Source organism: Leguminivora glycinivorella, chromosome 20 (assembly GCF_023078275.1).
Source record: "Leguminivora glycinivorella isolate SPB_JAAS2020 chromosome 20, LegGlyc_1.1, whole genome shotgun sequence".
In the NCBI taxonomy this organism is placed as follows: domain Eukaryota; kingdom Metazoa; phylum Arthropoda; class Insecta; order Lepidoptera; family Tortricidae; genus Leguminivora; species Leguminivora glycinivorella.
The window spans coordinates 5458463-5478032 of record NC_062990.1 but is presented as its reverse complement, the minus strand read 5'-3'; the positions used below and the strand labels follow the sequence as shown (position 1 = coordinate 5478032).

The 19570-nt window shown below is 38.9% G+C and overlaps 1 protein-coding gene and 1 non-coding gene across 3 annotated transcripts in view; both read right to left on the bottom strand.

Annotated features, from left to right (window-relative positions):
• The window catches only part of LOC125237096 (damage-control phosphatase ARMT1-like), a 61641-nt gene that overhangs the window by 39104 nt on the left and 2967 nt on the right, over positions 1–19570 (bottom strand). Inside the window, exons 2-8 of one of the 2 annotated variants that reach the window (XM_048144057.1) lie at positions 17009–17084; positions 16336–16422; positions 14894–15024; positions 9509–9665; positions 5619–5753; positions 4984–5061; positions 4666–4740 (exon numbers count right to left, since the gene is read on the bottom strand). In XM_048144057.1, the coding sequence (XP_048000014.1) occupies positions 4666–4740; positions 4984–5061; positions 5619–5753; positions 9509–9665; positions 14894–15024; positions 16336–16422; positions 17009–17084 (739 nt within the window). The remainder of the gene's footprint in view (positions 1–4665; positions 4741–4983; positions 5062–5618; positions 5754–9508; positions 9666–14893; positions 15025–16335; positions 16423–17008; positions 17085–19570) is intronic. The other variant, XM_048144059.1, reaches the window with a different exon arrangement.
• On the bottom strand, positions 17444–17516 carry Trnak-uuu. The gene has a single exon. It is a non-coding gene; the product is annotated as a tRNA-Lys (tRNA).

Here is a 19570-nt window from a genome sequence, read left to right as displayed (position 1 = left end):
AACTTATCTTAAATACTACGTTGATCTTTCTTTCATGCGGGGGCTTCGCCCCCCGAGCCCCCCTTTGTTTGCTCTTAAAGGTCACAAGAAAACGCTAACCCAACTTATTTTAAAAACAACGTTGATCTTTCTTTTATGCGGGGGGCTTCGCCCCCCGAGCCCCCCTTTGTTTGCTCTTAAAGGTCACAAGAAAACGCTAACACAACTTACCTTAAATACTACGTTGATCTTTCTTTCATGCGGGGGCTTCGCCCCCCGAGCCCCCCTTTGTTTGCTCTTAAAGGTCACAAGAAAACGCTAACCCAACTTATTTTAAATACTACGTTAATCTTTCTTTCATGCGGGGGGCTTCGCCCCCCGAGCCCCCCTTTGTTTGCTCTTAAATGTCACAAGAAAACGCTAACCCAACTTATCTTAAATAGTACGTTGATCTTTCTTTCATGCGGGGGCTTCGCCCCCCGAGCCCCCCTTTTCGTTACTCTTAAGGATCACAAGAAAACCCTAACCCAACTTATTTTAAATACTACGTTGATCTTTCTTTCATGCGGGGGGCTTCACCCCCCGAGCCCCCCTTTGTTTGCTCTTAAAGGTCACAAGAAAACGCTAAACCAACTTATCTTAAATACTACGTTGATCTTTCTTTCATGCGGGGGGCTTCGCCCCCCGAGCCCCCCTTTGTTTGCTCTTAAAGGTCACAAGAAAACGCTAACCCAACTTATTTTAAAAACAACGTTGATCTTTCTTTTATGAGGGGGCTTCGCCCCCGAGCCCCCTTTGTTTGCTCTTAAAGGTCACAAGAAAACGCTAACACAACTTACCTTAAATACTACGTTGATCTTTCTTTCATGCGGGGGCTTCGCCCCCCGAGCCCCCCTTTGTTTGCTCTTAAAGGTCACAAGAAAACGCTAACCCAACTTATTTTAAATACTACGTTAATCTTTCTTTCATGCGGGGGCTTCGCCCCCCGAGCCCCCCTTTGTTTGCTCTTAAATGTCACAAGAAAACGCTAACCCAACTTATCTTAAATAGTACGTTGATCTTTCTTTCATGCGGGGGCTTCGCCCCCCGAGCCCCCCTTTGTTTGCTCTTAAGGATCACAAGAAAACCCTAAACCAACTTATTTTAAATACAACGTTGATCTTTCTTTCATGCGGGGGCTTCGCCCCCCGAGCCCCCCTTTGTTTGCTATTAAATGTCACAAGAAAACGCTAACCCAACTTATCTTAAATACTACGTTGATCTTTCTTTCATGCCCCGGCTTCGCTCCCCGAGCCCCCCTTTGTTTGCTCTTAAAGGTCACAAGAAAACGCTAACCCAACTTATTCTAAATACTACGTTGATCTTTCTTTCATGCGGGGGGCTTCGCCCCCCGAGCCCCCCTTTGTTTGCTCTTAAAGGTCACAAGAAAACGCTAACGAAACTTATTCTAAATACTACGTTGATCTTTTTTTTATGCGGGGGGCTTCGCCCCCCGAGCCCCCCTTTGTTTACTCTTAAAGGTCACAAGAAAACGCTAACCCAACTTATCTTATATACTACGTTGATCTTTCTTTCATGCGGGGGCTTCGCCCCCGAGCCCCCTTTTCTTTACTCTTAAGGATCACAAGAAAACCCTAAACCAACTTATTTTAAATACAACGTTGATCTTTCTTTCATGCGGGGGCTTTGCCCCCGAGCCCCCCTTTGTTTACTCTGAAAGGTCACAAGAAAACGCTAACCCAACTTTTTTAAATACTACGTTAATCTTTCTTTTATGGGGGCGAAGCCCCCGAGCCCCCTTTGTTTACTCTTAAAGGCCACAAGAAAACGCTAACCCAACTTATCTTAAATACTACGTTGATCTTTCTTTCATGCGGGGGCTTCGCCCCCGAGCCCCCTTTTCTTTACTCTTAAGGATCACAAGAAAACCCCAAACCAACTTATTCTAAATACAACGTTGATCTTTCTTTCATGCGGGGGCTTCGCCCCCGAGCCCCCTTTGTTTGCTCTTAAAGGTCACAAGAAAACGCTAACCCAACTTATCTTAACTACTACGTTGATCTTTCTTTCATGCGGGGGCTTCGCCCCCGAGCCCCCTTTGTTTGCTCTTAAAGGTCACAAGAAAACGCTAACCCAACTTATTCTAAATACAACGTTGATCTTTCTTTCATGCGGGGGCTTCGCCCCTCGAGTTTCCCCCCTTTGTTTGCTCTTAAGAGCAAACAAAGGGGGGGGGGGTTTTCTTGTGACCTTTAAAGGTCACAAGAAAACGCTAACCCAACTTATTTTAAATACTACGTTAATCTTTCTTTTATGCGGGGGCTTCGCCCCCGAGCCCCCTTTGTTTACTCTTAAAGGTCACAAGAAAACGCTAACCCAACTTATCTTAAATACTACGTTGATCTTTCTTTCATGCGGGGGCTTCGCCCCCGAGCCCCCTTTTCTTTACTCTTAAGGATCACAAGAAAACCCTAAACCAACTTATTTTAAATACAACGTTGATCTTTCTTTCATGCGGGGGCTTCGCCCCCGAGCCCCCCTTTGTTTGCTCTTAAATGTCACAAGAAAACGCTAACCCAACTTATCTTAAATACTACGTTGATCTTTCTTTCATGCTTCCCCCCTCGAGCCCCCCCCCCCCCTTTTTTTCTGTTCTTATCTTCCGGCACCATCATCAGGCCTTGAAACCTAATCGTAGTCATAGTTCATTACAAGACTTTTCTAAGAAGCCCAAAAACAGCTATGATACGATGTTCCATCATGTAGTTCCAGTTCATATCTTCCGGCTCCATCATCAGACCTTGAATTCTAATCGTAGTCAAAGTTCATTACAAGACTTTTCTAAGAAGCCCAAAAACAGCTATGATACGATGTTCTATCATGTAGTTCCAGTTCATATCTTCCGGCTCCATCATCAGACCTTGAAACCTAATCGTAGTCAAAGTTCATTACAAGACTTTTCTAAGAAGCCCAAAAACAGCTATGATACGATGTTCCATCATGTAGTTCCAGCTCATATCTTCCGGCTCCATCATCAGACCTTGAAACCTAATTGTAGTCAAAGTTCATTACAAGACTTTCCTAAGAAGCCCAAAAACAGCTATGATACGGTGTTCCATGATGTAGTTCCAGTTCATATCTTCCGGCTCCATCATCAGACCTTGAAACCTAATCGTAGTCAAAGTTCATTACAAGACTTTTCTAAGAAACCCAAAAACAGCTATGATACGATGTTCCATCATGTAGTTCCAGTTCATATCTTTCGGCTTCATCATCAGACCTTGAAACCTAATTGTAGTCAAAGTTCATTACAAGACTTTTCTAAGAAACCCAAAAACGGCTATGATACGAGGTTCCATCATGTAGTTCCAGTTCATATCTTCCGACTCCATCATCAGATCAGCTCAACAGTACCATATTATTGTATTGTCATCGGAACTACATATAGCTGCCAATTTTCATTACGCTACGACTCCAGGAAGATGGTTAAATTAGCCTCCGCAGATTCCATTACATACATAGTTACATACACGACGACCTAATAAAAGCGTGTTAAAAAGACAAACAACTTTTCAGTAGAAATTTAGTCTCTGTTAATAATGAAGTTTATAGGGGTCACGTGACGAGACAGAAGTTAACCTTTTAACCGCTTTGAATTTTTCACCGAGTATTGTCTCATTTTTTAGACCTCGGCAAAGTGAGCTGAATACTGTTTGTATTACATATCGGAATACGACGGGTAAATTAAGGGTTAAAGCCAATTTATACGCACGACTCGCATGTGATATTGGTTACATTGCGACTAGGTTACGTAAAGTACAGCACGCCGATCAAATACTGCATTATAATAACACTCCCGTGTGCGTAGGTACTTGCACTTGAACATATATATCACTAGCAGCAGCGGTTGATCCATACAAGCCGATTCCCACCGGCTTGCCTAAAATGGATTACTAGTAAAGTACCTAATTTTAAGGTAGGTTTCTTTTTGCTCAGTGTAGCCTAGCAGAAATTTTGACCAGCCGCCACTGATCACTAGTATCACTATATACTAATCTATTGTGATGGCCACCTATTACATGACAGCTCTCGGTCAAGTCCTACAAATTAAAAAATTACCACTAGGTACTTCATTATCGAACCGATAACAAAAATACACTACATCAACTACATAAAACTAGTACACAAATTTCAACGGACTATAAATCAAATAAAATTTTATTTAAAAGGTACCTAATACCTACGTTTTTTAAAGGACCTTTATAAAAAGGTATATCGGCCCTACCGGTCTACTTTTTATGGCCTCAAAGTAAACTATGGATACAATTACTTACTAAGAATATTATAGCATTAAAACAGCAACACCATAAACGCCGTGCCATGTTGGTTTACTCAAAATGAGTAAGTATAAAGGCACCAACGTCATATGGGTTTAAATTAGCTGATAATTTAATACAATCAAGTGTAAAATTATGGGTGTACACATGTTACTCAAAAACATGTCCTATAGCATCTTAGTCCGGTGTAATAAGAGCGTAGTACCATATTAATGAGACGATTATCGATACGTATTTTTGCACTTGATTGTACCTACGTAATATTTCTTTCTTGACAGGATATTATCAAATCAAAAACAACGTTATACCAACTAACTACATACAAATAATAATGTATAACAAAAGAAACCTCATCCATGCAAATTCTTGTGCCGCCAATCTTGGCCAACCTATGACAACTGCATTTGGCTTTGAAAACGGTGTTCTGAAACATGCAATGTTTAGTGAAGGATACTACTTTATTAACTCTTGAATGAAAATAAAAATTTGTATGAAATTACTTTGCACTCTTGTGGATAAAATGCAATTTTGCTATCTGTTTTCGAATAGCAAAGCCGTTACCAGTTGGTGTGGTGAAAAACTATAATAATAACTTGCTAGTTTGTTTAGTTTTTGATTTTCTGAAAACTTTCAGTTTGGCCCTCGTATTAGATTATTGAATACTTACATTGGCTATCGCTTTCCCGATGGCTTCCGCTTTGGCGACCACTTGGTCAGCTATTTTAGCCGTGTCGTCTGCTAGCAACTGAAAAAAGAAGATTTATAATTATAATAGGCGAGACGACTAAAAAAAACAGGCCAAGAGCGTGTCGGGCCACGCTCAGTGTAGGGTTCCGTAGTTTCCCGTATTTTTTTCAAAAACTGTTCAACCTATCAAGTTCAAAACATTTTTCCTAGAAAGTCTTCATAAAGTTCTACTTTTGTTATTTTTTTGTCATATTTCACCCATACAAGCATGGTACGATTGGTACGTGTTCACCTACACGAGTTTTAACTGTGTGGTAGGAACGCGCCTCTTTCATATATTTGATCGCCTCTGTCCCAGGTGTGCCCAGAGTCACCGGCTCGCCAACTGACAGCGAGAGGTCACATTTGTCTCTACTGTGCACGCTAGTGGCGCCCCCTACGTGTACGGTACCTTAATATCTTTTAAGTCTATGACCATCTGGAAGGGGTCTATAGCCGGCTGCTGCGTGGGGTCCTGTCCCTTCTCGCCCAGAGTCACAGGCTCCCCTACTGACAGCGAGAGGTCACATTTGTCTCTACTGTGCCTGCTAGTGGCGCCACCTACGTGTACTGTACCTTATCTTTAAAGTCTATGACCATCTGGAAGGGGTCTATAGCCGGCTGCTGCGCGGGGTCCTTGCCCTTCTCGCCCAGAGTCACAGGCTCACCCACTGACAGTGACAGGTCACATTTGTTGGACCACAGGCAGATCTGGGAACAAAATTATACATAAGTATTTAAAAAGTTTTTTTTTTCCTAGTTTATTCGACGAGTGTCCCACTACTCGCGCTGCTGGGCTGGGCAAAGACCTATCCCATTTATCTCCACGAGATGACGTCCGATGGAGAGGTATGGAAGAAAAAGACATGCTGTGCCGACCCCAAATGGGATAAAGGCTAGCGAATATGCGTGTCCCACTGCTGGGCAAAGACCTCTACCATTTATTTCCACGTTTCCTATAAAGTGTTTCCTCCGACCATCTATTACACTGTCAAAATAAATTAAAAACATACATATACAAACGGAACAAATAATAAGCAGTTTTTTTAGTGGTCTTTGATTTAGGCAACAACATATTTTAAATGATTGCAGAGACATCTGTGTTAGGCAGCGTCCCCACTCAGGCGGTGTGTATGTGGATTGAGTGAGCACCTTCCGAAAATGAAAAAAAAAATATGCTGATCATTTAGTAAAAGTTCTAAAACAATTGTAAAACGAATCTCTGAATTTGTAAAAAGATAAATCAAAAGATACAGCCAATAACATGTGCTCACTCAGTTCTCACAAACTACCAACGAAAACAGTGAATATATTCATTTAACATATAATATTTATATACTAACATTTAGTAAAAAATAGGCCAACCTACCTCTATAAATATTAGATCACCTAGTGACGTATTAAATTTTTTACAAATAGTTTCTTATGCTCACTCAATCCACACACTTTTGAAAAGCCGAATTTTGATGAAAAACATAAGATTTAGACCGCTATTATATGTGTATAGTTTAGTAAAAGTGAAATGGGAATTTGTAAAATACAAAACGAACCACTAACGTGTCAGGTTTTTTATAATAAATTTTTGTAAGTGCTCACTCAGTCCACACGTTTTGAGAAAGTTAAAAATGTAAATATCTTACGATTTGTAGCACCTAAGACACTCGAAAGTACTTCAACATTTAGTAAAAATTTTTACTAAATATCCACCATCTAATATTTTATATTCGTTGTCTGGTTTTAAAGATATTCAGACATAACTTTTCTCATACAAATGTATCAAGTAGGGTGACCACACTATGTCGGCTCCTGATTTTCCCCACCTTCCCATTGTCATATTGAGATTGGGGAGTATCGTTCGTTCAATTTTGATAATATTAAACTAATACCATATTAATTATCCATCTGCAAACTGTTTTTAGGTTATGTTCTTGGCCTAGTGATGATGTGTATTGTGTAATTTTTATCGACGTCAGGATAATAACCATATCGACATGCATGCATTAAAAAGGACATGAATGATAATTGGTAAGAAACAAAGAATATAATACTTCACTAGTAAGAAACCAGAACCTGGTAATCTAATCGCGCTAACAGATGAGCGTACCGGATTTGTAAGTGGGAGCGAGAAATAGTTATTCTTTTCTCGCTCCCACTTACAAATCCGGTAAACTATTATCAAAATTGAACGAAACTCCCCAATCTCAATATGACAATGGGAAGGTGGGGAAAATCAGGAGCCGACATAGTGTGGTCACCCTACTTGATACATTTGTATGAGAAAAGTTATGTCTGAATATCTTTAAAACCAGACAACGAATATAAAATATTAGATGGTGGATATTTAGTAAAATTTTTACTAAATGTTGAAGTACTTTCGAGTGTCTTAGGTGCTACAAATCGTAAGATATTTACATTTTTACCTTTCTCAAAACGTGTGGACTGAGTGAGCACTTACAAAAATTTATTATAAAAAAACCTGACACGTTAGTGGTTCGTTTTGTATTTTACAAATTCCCATTTCACTTTTACTAAACTATACACATATAATAGCGGTCTAAATCTTATGTTTTTCATCAAAATTCGGCTTTTCAAAAGTGTGTGGATTGAGTGAGCATAAGAAACTATTTGTAAAAAATTTAATACGTCACTAGGTGATCTAATATTTATAGAGGTAGGTTGGCCTATTTTTTACTAAATGTTAGTATATAAATATTATATGTTAAATGAATATATTCACTGTTTTCGTTGGTAGTTTGTGAGAACTGAGTGAGCACATGTTAATGGCTGTATCTTTTGATTTATCTTTTTACAAATTCAGAGATTCGTTTTACAATTGTTTTAGAACTTTTACTAAATGATCAGCATATTTTTTTTTTATTTTCGGAAGGTGCTCACTCAATCCACACACACACACTCAGGCGTCGCGTGTCTCGCGGCGCGCAACGGACGTCTCCGCCACGCCGCCTGAATGTAATTCAAAAAACGTCTCCTCAGTACATTTTGTATAGGAAGGACGTAAGACGCGCCCCAGGCGGCGTGGCGGCGCGCCGTCCGTTACGCGCCGCAAGACATGCGTCTTATGAGTGTGGATGGTCTCTTAAGTTGCGTTTATACTAACACCCTTGCCCTACCTTACCTTATTGGCAGGGAGCGTACTTTTCGTGCCGATGACATCAATTTGACGTCACGCTCCATATAGGGTGATCACAAATTGTTTTATTGTAAACTATTAATCATTAGTCATCAATCATTTAAAGTTATGAATTTATTTGCATGGTAATGAATGCAAGAAGGATGGTGTGCTTTACGTTAGAGAGAAATTCTCTTTTCTACGTATTTATTGTAATGTGTTGTTAACAATTTAATTAAATTTATTTATAAAAACAAATCAAATAATTTTATTCACGTTTCACATTTCAAGTAGGTATTATTTATGCACATGTAAATGGACTACTGTATTTGAAGTAATTTGTATATGATTAAAATAATTGACGACTAATGATTAATAATTTACAATAAAACTATTTAGGATCACTCTCTACGGAGCGTGACGTCAGATTAATGTCATCGGCATGAAAAGTACGCTCCCTGCTTATTGGTCTAACACCCTCTTTTCACCCACCGACTCTTATGCAACTTTCCATCCCAACCTTTCAAACCCCAGTGAACTTATAAAGTCACTTACATTTAATTTTTCCCCACTAACCGCCCACATACAGCCAATTTTGGCCATTTCTCTCTCGCCTACTTTTCCCACTTCCTGCCAACTTTACCCACAACACAACAAAAATGTGCTTTTTGTATTTTTTTTATATATCTTTTATTAATTGTTATATCTTACCTTAAGTAAGTTCATAAAGTCCTGTTTCCGTTTGTCCTTATCGCTGGGGGCCAGCATGGGCGTCAGCTGAGTGGCCATCATGCACATGGTCTCCACTCCGTCCACGAACGCTCGCTAACGCTTATAAACTCACTCACAGTCTATTCTTCCATCTAATCATCCAAGATCTACACAGTTAAACGAACAATAATATCTAAACAAGCTAAAAAAGCGCAAAACCGTGTTCATAATTTTTTGTTAGTGTAACTGTATAGATCCATACTAATATTATAAATGGGAAAGTGTGTGTGTCTGTTTGTTTGTTTATCTTTCACGGCAAAACGGAGCGACGAATTGACGTGATTTTTTAAGCGGAGGTAGTTGACGGGATGGAAAGTGACATAGGCTACTTTTTATCATGCTAGCGAAGCCGCGGGCAAAAGCTAGTCTAACTATAAACGCGACCGCACCTACCAGGCTACCACTTCTTCGACTCGACTCACACTCAAATTTGCCCACTTACCGCCAACATTGCCCACACTTTTTTTAATTGTTTTTTTTTTTATTGTTTGATTTTTTTCGTATTTTTTTTATTAATTGTTTGGTCTTACCTTACGTAAGTAAGCTCTTATGTAAATAACCTTACCTTAAGTAAGTTCATGAAGTCCTGTTTCCGCTTGTCCTTGTCGCTGGGGGATAGCATTGGTGTCAGTTGAGTGGCCGTCATGCACATGGCCTCGAGTCCGTCCATAAACGCTTGTTTCTTCTGCTCGCCGAACGGATCAAAGTCTTTGAGAGATGGACTGTAACAAATTATTTGAAATGAGCATTTTAATCAATTTATTTATCGTTGGCGTTGGGTAAATCCATTCTACTCTAAGGTTGAATATACAACCTGTTTTTATTGAATTCCGTTAACTTTAAAGGGAAGATTCTTTATATCAAATACAATTAATTTCTCTAAGACTCTAGCGTCTTAACTCTTACGGTTATCGAGTTATTAAAAAAATAAATATGATTACTGAACACGTGTGTGACAGCCTTTACAAATTCCTAATGTTATTTGTTTTGACATGTGCCGTCAATCACTTGACACTAACTTGAATGTTATTGTTAAGGGCACACTAATAAATTCATTTATTATGTATGAAAATCATGTTTTTTTTTTTTTGCGAAATTAATTAAAAGTGATATACAGGATGGTTCCTGATAATGAACCTAGCTACGTGTCGAATTTAACGGAAAACAAAAAAAAAACGGTGTATAAAAAAGTAATAATATATGATTTATTTATTTATTATTTATTTATTAGTAAAAACATGTTTACATGACATTACAGTAAAACCAATGCGTCACGAAACTTAGATTTTAACAAAAAAGAGAGAAAATAAATAGAACAAAATAAAAAATAAAATTAAACAATTGATTTGGGCGATGACGTCACAGCGTGGCTCCGTTGCGTCGTTTGCCCCGGTGTGGGATTTGGCAGGTTGCCCCGGAACCGCCGAAAAACCACACCTTTCGGCCAGAAGTCTGCGCTCGCGATGGTGTCCTGCAGCGGCCGTGGCACGCGCACAACGAACGAGCTGAAGTGCACGTAGTGACGCGACTGCAGCTGTTGCACCCTCAGCGTGTAGCCAGTCTTCCGGCGAACGTAGTCCACCACCTCGTCAGCCATGGCGGAGTAATGCAGGCGAGACACGTAGAGCGCCCTACTCGGTGTGGCAATCCGTAGACCAGAATTCACCGGTTCCGCAGAGCCACACATAGTCTTGCGAGCCGCTCTGCGCGCCTTGCTCTTCTTTTCCACCAATGTGAACCCCTCTTCATCCACATTGGTGCGGGAAGTATTTTCCTTGGCAGGTGCCCGTACTTCACATCCCTTTGTAGTTGGTGCATTGACCCGGCTAGTTGCAGTAGACTGGCCGGCGGTGACGTCAGCGTATGCACGCTGACACCGTGATTTCGACGAAATAGGAGTCGGCCGCGCGCGCGGAGGGAGGGGCGCGCGCGGGGCGGCGGCACGTGCAGCACTTTTTACAGCGTCAGCAGCGTGCAAACTAACCGACACGACACGAGTGTCCGTAGGTCGATGATCGCACTCCAAGTCTGAAACAGCTGACCGAGCTGGAGCATAACGCAAACATTTGATTTCGTTGCGTAACTCGGTAATCGTTTCCATGCTAGCTTCAAACTTCGAGATAACTGCGGCTAAACTTGTTTTTAGGGCCACGATTTCCCTAAACAAGCTGCGAACGTCGACGTTATCCGGATCGTACGGCGGAACGATGATATCCGTCGCAACAAACTCCGGAATCCGGTCTTTGTACTCCTTCAGGATCTTCTTAATGTCCTCGAGACTTTTCTTCCCGGTTTCGTCGCCTCTCCGGTGAGGTACATAGGTGCCGGCAATCCCAAGGGACTCGCACAACACTCTCTTCGCTTCACAGATGTCGTCCACGGAAAACTTCGACGCACGCGAAGACATCCGGAAAGCAGCTGCCGCATCCATCGCCCCTTCCAGTAACAGCTTGTCTTTTTCTTGAAGGAAAGCGAGGAATTCATTTACGATGGTTTGATTCGGTTTGGAATCTGCCATCGTGTCGATTACTGATCGCGGCAAAGCGCGCGCGCTGATTTCGCAATTATAATTTAATTAAACCATCAATGCGTCTGCACCGCTGCACGCATTGGACTCGACTCTGATCTGAAAGATAATCAACCTTAATGCAGAATGGATTTACCTAAGTTTGAAGTTAAGCGACACAATTGTACTCCTTCTTGGAACAAAGGCCAGACATAGCACTGGACAGTGAAAAATTTCTTAGCAAAAATTTTTGGCACAAGCTTTTATCGCCGACTGTACTTTTCTTTCAACAGCCATCTACTGCTCTTCGAGACGTTTCTAAAAACCCCTTACTCTATGGGGATACGACGTTTCATAACAGAGTTCCTATGACCACCTTTCTGCTCCATCATCAGACCAGCTCCATCCATACTAATACTAATATTATAAATGCGAAAGTAACTCTGTCTGTCTGTCTGTTACGCTTTCCCGCTTAAACCACGCAACCGATTTTGATGAAATTTGGAACAGACAATCTTTAGACCCTGAGACAGAACATAGGCTACTTTTTATTTCGAAAAAAAAAGGGATGAAGGGGTTGAAAAAGAGGTTGAAAGTTTGTATGGGATTTCTTAATTTTAAAAGAAAAAACCATGAAACTTTATATTTTAGCACTTGATAAGAAATCATTGAACATCTTGATAACGGATAGGGATAGGGATTGGGATTGGGATAGGGATAGCGATACGGATACGGATACGGATAATATGGGTATCGTTAGAGGGATACGGATAATTGGTCGGCGGTCTCTTACAATCAATGTGCTCTAAGACGATCGTTGTTTGCTTGCTTGAAGATTACGTTTGCGATAAGTATAAGCAAAATGTAAAAAATTTTAAGGGATAATAGAAAAAACTACTTTTTACCCACCGATCATAGTGTCGAAATACGGGCTATGTGGGATGTTTATAAAGGTTAGTCCCTAGCGTATATAGAATTACCTACGCTGTGGTCGATGTGTAACAGTGTTGCCAGATCTACTGATTTAGCAGTAGATCTACCTGATTTTGAAAAAATCTACTGATCTACTGCTTTGTTTGTAATTTTTCAAGAAATCTACCTGCTTTTTTCCAAATAGATATTTTTTAGTATAAACAATTGGATTGGCTTCAATTTTTTACTATAGACGGGTCAACAACTTAGTCAAGGCGCGAAATTAAAATTTTCTATGGGTCAACTTTCTTCCCTTCATTTTTTAAAGTTGCTGCTTTTTTCTAGTGACAGAAATCGCTTGACAGACTTTATATCTGTGATTGTTCGTAATGTAGTGGTAGCTTATTGGTATTAGCAATAGCGATTTAGGCGGGTGCAAGAAGTTTGATGTTTGTGTTCTAACTGGTTTTATATGTGTTCATATAAAATAATAGTACATTACGTAAGATGCCGGGAAAGAAGGGCTTACATCTGTGTAGGTATATCCATCTGAGTAGGATAGTGATACGAAGCCTGTACGCCCTTTTCACGGCGAGGCATGTATAGTGCTTTTCTCAAACTTGCAATGAAATGAAAAAGAAAATATCTCTTGATAGTTTTGATAAAACTGGGCAAAGAGAAAACTTTTCTAAATTAAAAAAAAAAAATTTTACTCTGAGGTAACTTATTAAACGGTGACTCAGGTGCATTTGTACTATTAATATTTTTTTCTGATTACTAAATGTTATGGTGTAGTCATTGAGCTATTACTAGTACATCAATGGGTGTAGTGTCAGCATTTGACGTTTAGAAACAAATGCGAGGGTGCTTTACAGGCTTTGGTGTGAACTGTACTATGAAATATCATCTTCACTCAGCTCACCGGATACGCAGTAGTCCCGACAACATTTCATTGCAAGTTTGACAAAAAGTTCTTATTTGTGCAACTGCCCCATCGATACTGAATAGGAATGGAATCAATTGAATGCATCCTACACCTTATAAAACAAAGTCCCCCTTCGCATCTGTCTATGTGTGTTCGCGATAAACTCAAAAACTACTGAACGGATTTTCATGCGGTTTTTACCTATGAATAAGTGATTCTTGGGGTAGTTTTAAGCATATTGGTAAATAAATATCTTTTTATTTATTTTTATTTATATAATTTGTTGAGACTTTGTTTGATATATGACGATATTTGCTAAACAAGTCAGACAAAATCCCACTGGCTGAGAGCCTTAATCGAAAACGCTGCCCAAACCGTTTCAGCTATATCAATGAGCTGTATAACGAAATAGTGTATGTCTCATATGTTTACATAAAAGTGCGCGAAAGCATATGCCTATCTTTTACGGATAACTTTCTCTGCATAACCATCTTTAATCCCATGCGTAGCTGGGGCGGGCCGCTCGTTTCGAATAAGTTTATCTTCGTAAAAAATTGTATGGGATACGTTTTTTCTTGTATGTGGCTTTTCGATTTGGTTTTTTTTTCATACAAACATTTGATCATGGATAAGAAAGAAAAAAAGTTTGCCAAAAATGACCTTTGTAAGTTTTTTCCAAAGCCTATAAACGCAAATCTTCATGAATTTGAAATCGCGAGAAGTCTAAAAGAGTTCCAGGACCGTTTTCGTGTAACAACATAATTTTTCTTTCATTCTTCTTCACTTGGTATCAATATTTGTAGTCTACTGCTTTTTCTCCCGATCTACTGGTTTTTTATTCATTTTTCTACTGTATACTTCAGATTCCGTCTGGCAACACTGATGTGTAATATTTCTACAATCATTGCAAGCAAAAGTATTATGTGCAATCGAAATAATCGCAGACCTACAGAGAAACCTAAGGATCCAAATGAAAATCTTAATGAATACTTTTATTACGCGGGCGAAGCCGCGGGTAAAAGCTAGTGATACCATAATATTGCATTGTCACGTGATTTACATGTGTACAAAATTTTAGCTCAATAGGAAACCGGGAAGTGGGTCAAATTTAGCTTCTACGTTTTGACTCACACTAACATAGATACTAACAGGGCAAGTTGAATAAAAGCTTGTATCGGAATAGGCCTTTGACCAGCAGTGGGACACGACAGGCTCCAAATCTATACTAATACCATAAAGGGATGGGAGGGAGTGTATGTCTATTTGTTTGTCCGTCTTTCACGGCAAAGCGGAGCGACGAGTTTACGTGATTTTTTAGAGATAAGTAGTTCAAGGGATGGAGAGTGACATAAACACAGACTAATTTTTGTCTCTTTCTAAGCCCCCCATTTTACTAAAATGGGGTGTGGAGTTTGTATGGAGCATTTCGCAATTCTTGTATTTAACTTAACGATTACTCACATAAGTTTGACACCCTCTCTGAGTCTTCTGATACACCTAGCATTCGGCTAAAAGTGCAAAAACCCATATGTCTGAGAAATATGTTTTCACTTGACGCCACTGTTCATTTGCTAGTGTATATATTCCAAGGTCGGAGTACAACTTACATAAGTTCTACGCCTTCTCTGAGTCTTCTATACACGTAGCATTCTGCAAAAACCCATACGTCTGTGAAATATGTATTAGCTTGACGGGAGTCGAGCCATTCGTTCCACTGATCAGCTTCAGGTGTACCCACCTGCAAACAAATAAGTTTACAATTTTTTGATAAAAAAAAAGGTTTACGCTGAGGATATTTATTTACGGTATTTATTTCATTTTATTGATTTGGGAAACATATAGCATTAATAATACATATGTCTTACAAATTAAAGGTAGTTCACAAGCCAAAACAGTTTCCACTTTAAGGAAGCCATAACAAATTATTACGACACTATTACAAACTATTACGGTAAAACACATTCATTGAATTTGTTTTGAGCAAAAGCTACATGGAATAACTGTTATATTATAGGTGGTTACCGTAGTTAGTACATTGACGTTCGTATAACGTATTAGCCGTGCTAGCTCGGTCAAATGTTTGTACTTTTTGTACAGTCAAGTTCATAAATATGTGTACATTTTTTCACCTTATTGCCTAGAGTTAAGGTGTAGAAATGTACACATATTTATGAACTCGACTGTACTGAGCCTGACCGAAATAGCATGACATGTCCGAGAGTTTCTGTGAAAACACGAAGGAAAACCATTTCGCACTACATCTGTATTAGAGTTATGGTAAATGTTTCCAATAAATCTCAATAGATGGCGCTGTAAAATGTCAATAACTAAAGATAATTTTGTTTGTGTCAAGAAAAAACAAAAATCAATTTAACACATATTCACGGGTGTATAAATAAAAGCAAATACTATATAAACTCTAGAGTTAATACGTGCAGCTTCTGACGTTTCCCATACAATGGAGCGGCAACAATTTTACTAGCGCCATCTAGCGGTACGAGTTGTTCAAAGTAGTTTGTCAGACTTTTATTTTAGTAAATTAAAATAGAAAATGCGATTACTTGATCTACTTTAACATTTTTAGACGGAATAAAACAAAAAATAAGAATGTGTGACTTTTTTTTAATTTTATAGTACTGTACGAACTAAACTATTTTGATCAACTCATGCCGCTAGGGGCGCTAGTATCGCATGTTGCCAACTTTGGCACCAAGCTGCACGTATTAACTCGTAGAGTTTACATAGTATTTGATAAAAGTAAGATACAGGACCTACAATAAATAAAAATGTAGGTAAATAGCGCCATTTAGAAAAGGTACCTACATCTATACAAATATTATAAATGGGAAAGTGTGTCTGTTTGTTTGTCCGTCTTTCAAGGCAAAACGGAGCGACGAATTGACGTGATTTTTTAAGTGGAGATAGTTGAAGGGATGGAGAGTGACAGGCTACTTTTTGTCTCTTTCTAAGGCGAGCGAAGCCGCTGGCAAAAGGTAGTACACAATAATTATACACATGTAACATTTTTTATGCAAATATGTTTACTTACCAAGAATTTGGAATATTTCTTGTTGGTGACCACTTCATTTTTGAGCCTGGCCACGTATTCTATAAGTGCTTTGGAGTCTCCGTCGCCCTAAAAACATTAACAGTATTGGAATTCATAAATGTGCTAAATCAAAATAAACTGACCTCTATCCTCCTCAGTACTCAGTTCTCGTGAACAATTTTTTGTACATCTTCCAAACTCTATTTTGAACTTTTATTAGGTGCATTTGGGTAATTTCGAAGCATTGAAATGCTCGGAGAGGAGAGTGTACCCACCACATTACACACACACACACACACACACACACATGTAACATTTTAAGAATATTATGAATAATGAGTATGAGTAATATTAGTTAAAAAAAAAAAACAAAATATTGGGGACACCTTACACAGATCAACTTAGCCCCAAACTAAGCATAGCTTGTACTATGGGTGCTAAGCGACGATATACATACATACTTATATACATAGAAAACATCCATAACAAATATTCTGTGCTCATCACACAAATAAATGCCCTTACCGGGATTCGAACCCAGGACCGCGGCTCAGCAGGCAGAGTCACTACCGACTGAGCCAGACCGGTCGTCAAAAGCAAATATACCTTTCTAATTATTTGATCCAATAAAATTATATGCAGAATTAAATGTACAAGTCAAATAAAACCTTACCTTTTTTGATAAATTATCTATAACTTTGGTCAGGATTACTGGAATTCTCTCTTTCATAGAGTAATATGCAAAACTCCTGTAACAAAAAAAAATTTAAATGACTCCTAATTTATTTAATTACAAAAATATAATATCCCTAAGTAGATAAGGTAAATAAATAAACATTTAAAAATACTTACAAAACATATGAAAAGAAAAATAAGGTGACAAAACAAATTTTAAAATTAAAAAAAGAAAAAATAATGTAAAAAAATAAATAAAAGGAAATGTAAAATAAAAATACAAAAAGTAGGTAAATAAATAAACATTTAAAAAATACTTACAAAACATATGAAAAGAAAAATAAGGTGACAAAACAAATTTTAAAATTAAAAAAAAAAGAAAAAATAATGTAAAAAAATAAATAAAAGGAAATGTAAAATACAAAAAGTGAGCCGCCCGAACAGGGACTTGAACCCTGGACCCTTGGATTAAAAGTCCAATGCTCTACCGACTGAGCTATCCGGGCTCTGGCGATGACGACGAAATTACCGTTGACGTTCCATAACTGATTTAGACACGCGTCATCAGTGATGCATTGATAAGTTGACTTGTACTTTGTACGATTCGCAATAAAGTCGAAGTTTATATATCTACAAATCATCAATGGCACGAGCGTAATGTTTGAACAACGGAATTTTACAAACATTGAAGTATTGAGTTTTTTTTATTAATAGCGTTGTATAATGGCTCCATTTTGTAGTTCGTTTTTATAAACCAACTGTGATAAGATAACATTTTCAAGAACAGACTCAATTCAAAATCGTAGGTCGTCAGAATAAGGGTGAAGGTGAAGTCACATCTATCAGCATAAAGCCGCAATTTTTTTTTCATTTGAAATCGCTCGTTATAATAACCATGCGTATGCGTAAGCGGCTTCATAAGTTCATATTACTAAGTACTAACGAAACGAGCGATTTCTCATACATACATAAAAGATGTGGCTCAATGCTGATAGATGTGACTTCACTCTAAAATTGGTTTATCTATGTTTTTGTTTTTAATATAAAAAAATACGTCAATCCATACCATACTAATATTAAATGGGAAAGTGTGTGTGTCTGTTTGTTTGTCCGTCTTTCACGGCAAAACGGAGCGACGAATTGGCGTGATTTTTTTAAGTGGAGATAGTTGAAGGGATGGAGAGTCACATAGGCTATTTTTTGTCTCTTTCTAACTCGCCACTTCCCTAAAATACAAATACAAAAATACAAAAAGTTTATTTCATTACCAGACATAGATAAAATATAGGAATTAAACAGTAGGTATAGTTACATTCAGAGATAAAATACAGTATGGTTAGCAATAGCCCTCACACTAGGTCAAGCCTGTGACGTGGGGGCTCAGTGAAGTACCAGAAGATTAATCAAAATGGCGATGCGAAGAATACAGATATAGCGAGAGTTTACATGAATCTTACCTAAACTAAAACTAATTATTAAGCTAATGATCAATTTCTGCAACTACTTTAGGAATGATATAAACTGTGCCAAGTGTCGGAGTGAGTCTGATAGTGTGTATGTGTGTGTGTGTGTGTGTGTGTGTGTGTGTGTGTGTGTGTGTGTGTGTGTGTGTGTGTGTGTGTGTGTGTGTGTGTGTGTGTGTGTGTGTGTGTGTGTGTGTGTGTGTGTGTGTGTGTGTGAGAGAGAGAGAGAGAGAGAGAGAGAGTTGTGCTTACTGCAAAGGTTTCAGTATGTCTTCTGTTGCCTGGTATGAGAGAGAGATTAGCCAATTGCGAGTTTTATTTTGAAATTCTTTGACTGTCAAATCTTTTACATTGAAGAGTTTACATATATGGTTGTATACAAAGGGGTGTAGGAATTGTGGAAAACGTCTGCCATATGGCGTTCTCGTCTTGTTTTGTGGGACGCGGAAGATCCTTTTACTAAGTAACGATGTGAAACTTGAAGAATTTAATGTATTCCGATGCATCGTCGTGGCTGCCCTGAGAATAAACAACTGGCGGACCGAGAGAGTGTTGGATTCGGTCAACAGTTGTCTTGTTGGAACTGGTGTGGCTTCTTGTACATTACTTTCAATACTGACCTCTGCGCCCTTTCTACGTTAAGCATCGTTGCAATGCCTGCCCCGCCCCAGACTGAAATACAGTATCCTAGTATTGACTGACATAAACTCACATACACTAGTGTTAGGATCCGCGGATCAGCACAGTTGCGGAGCAAGCGCATTACATACGTGAGCTTTCTTACACGATTTGAGAGGGCTGCAATATGTTGTTTAAAGGAGAAATGTTGATCTATTTCTACGCCCAAGTAGCGCACGCATTCTACGCGGCCAATAGAATTCGCAGGGTCCGAAATGGGGGGTGAAAGTTTGTATGGAGCATTCCGCAATTTTCGAATTTAACGCGAGCGAACCCGCGGGCAATAGCTAGTATATTGCTGGCACCAGCTCCAACTGTCGCGGAAATTGTTCCATTTCGACTCTTTTTTCCCAAGCTGTACGCATAATCGGCATAATATATTATATAGGGACAGACAGCGGAAATCACCTTTCTTTTAT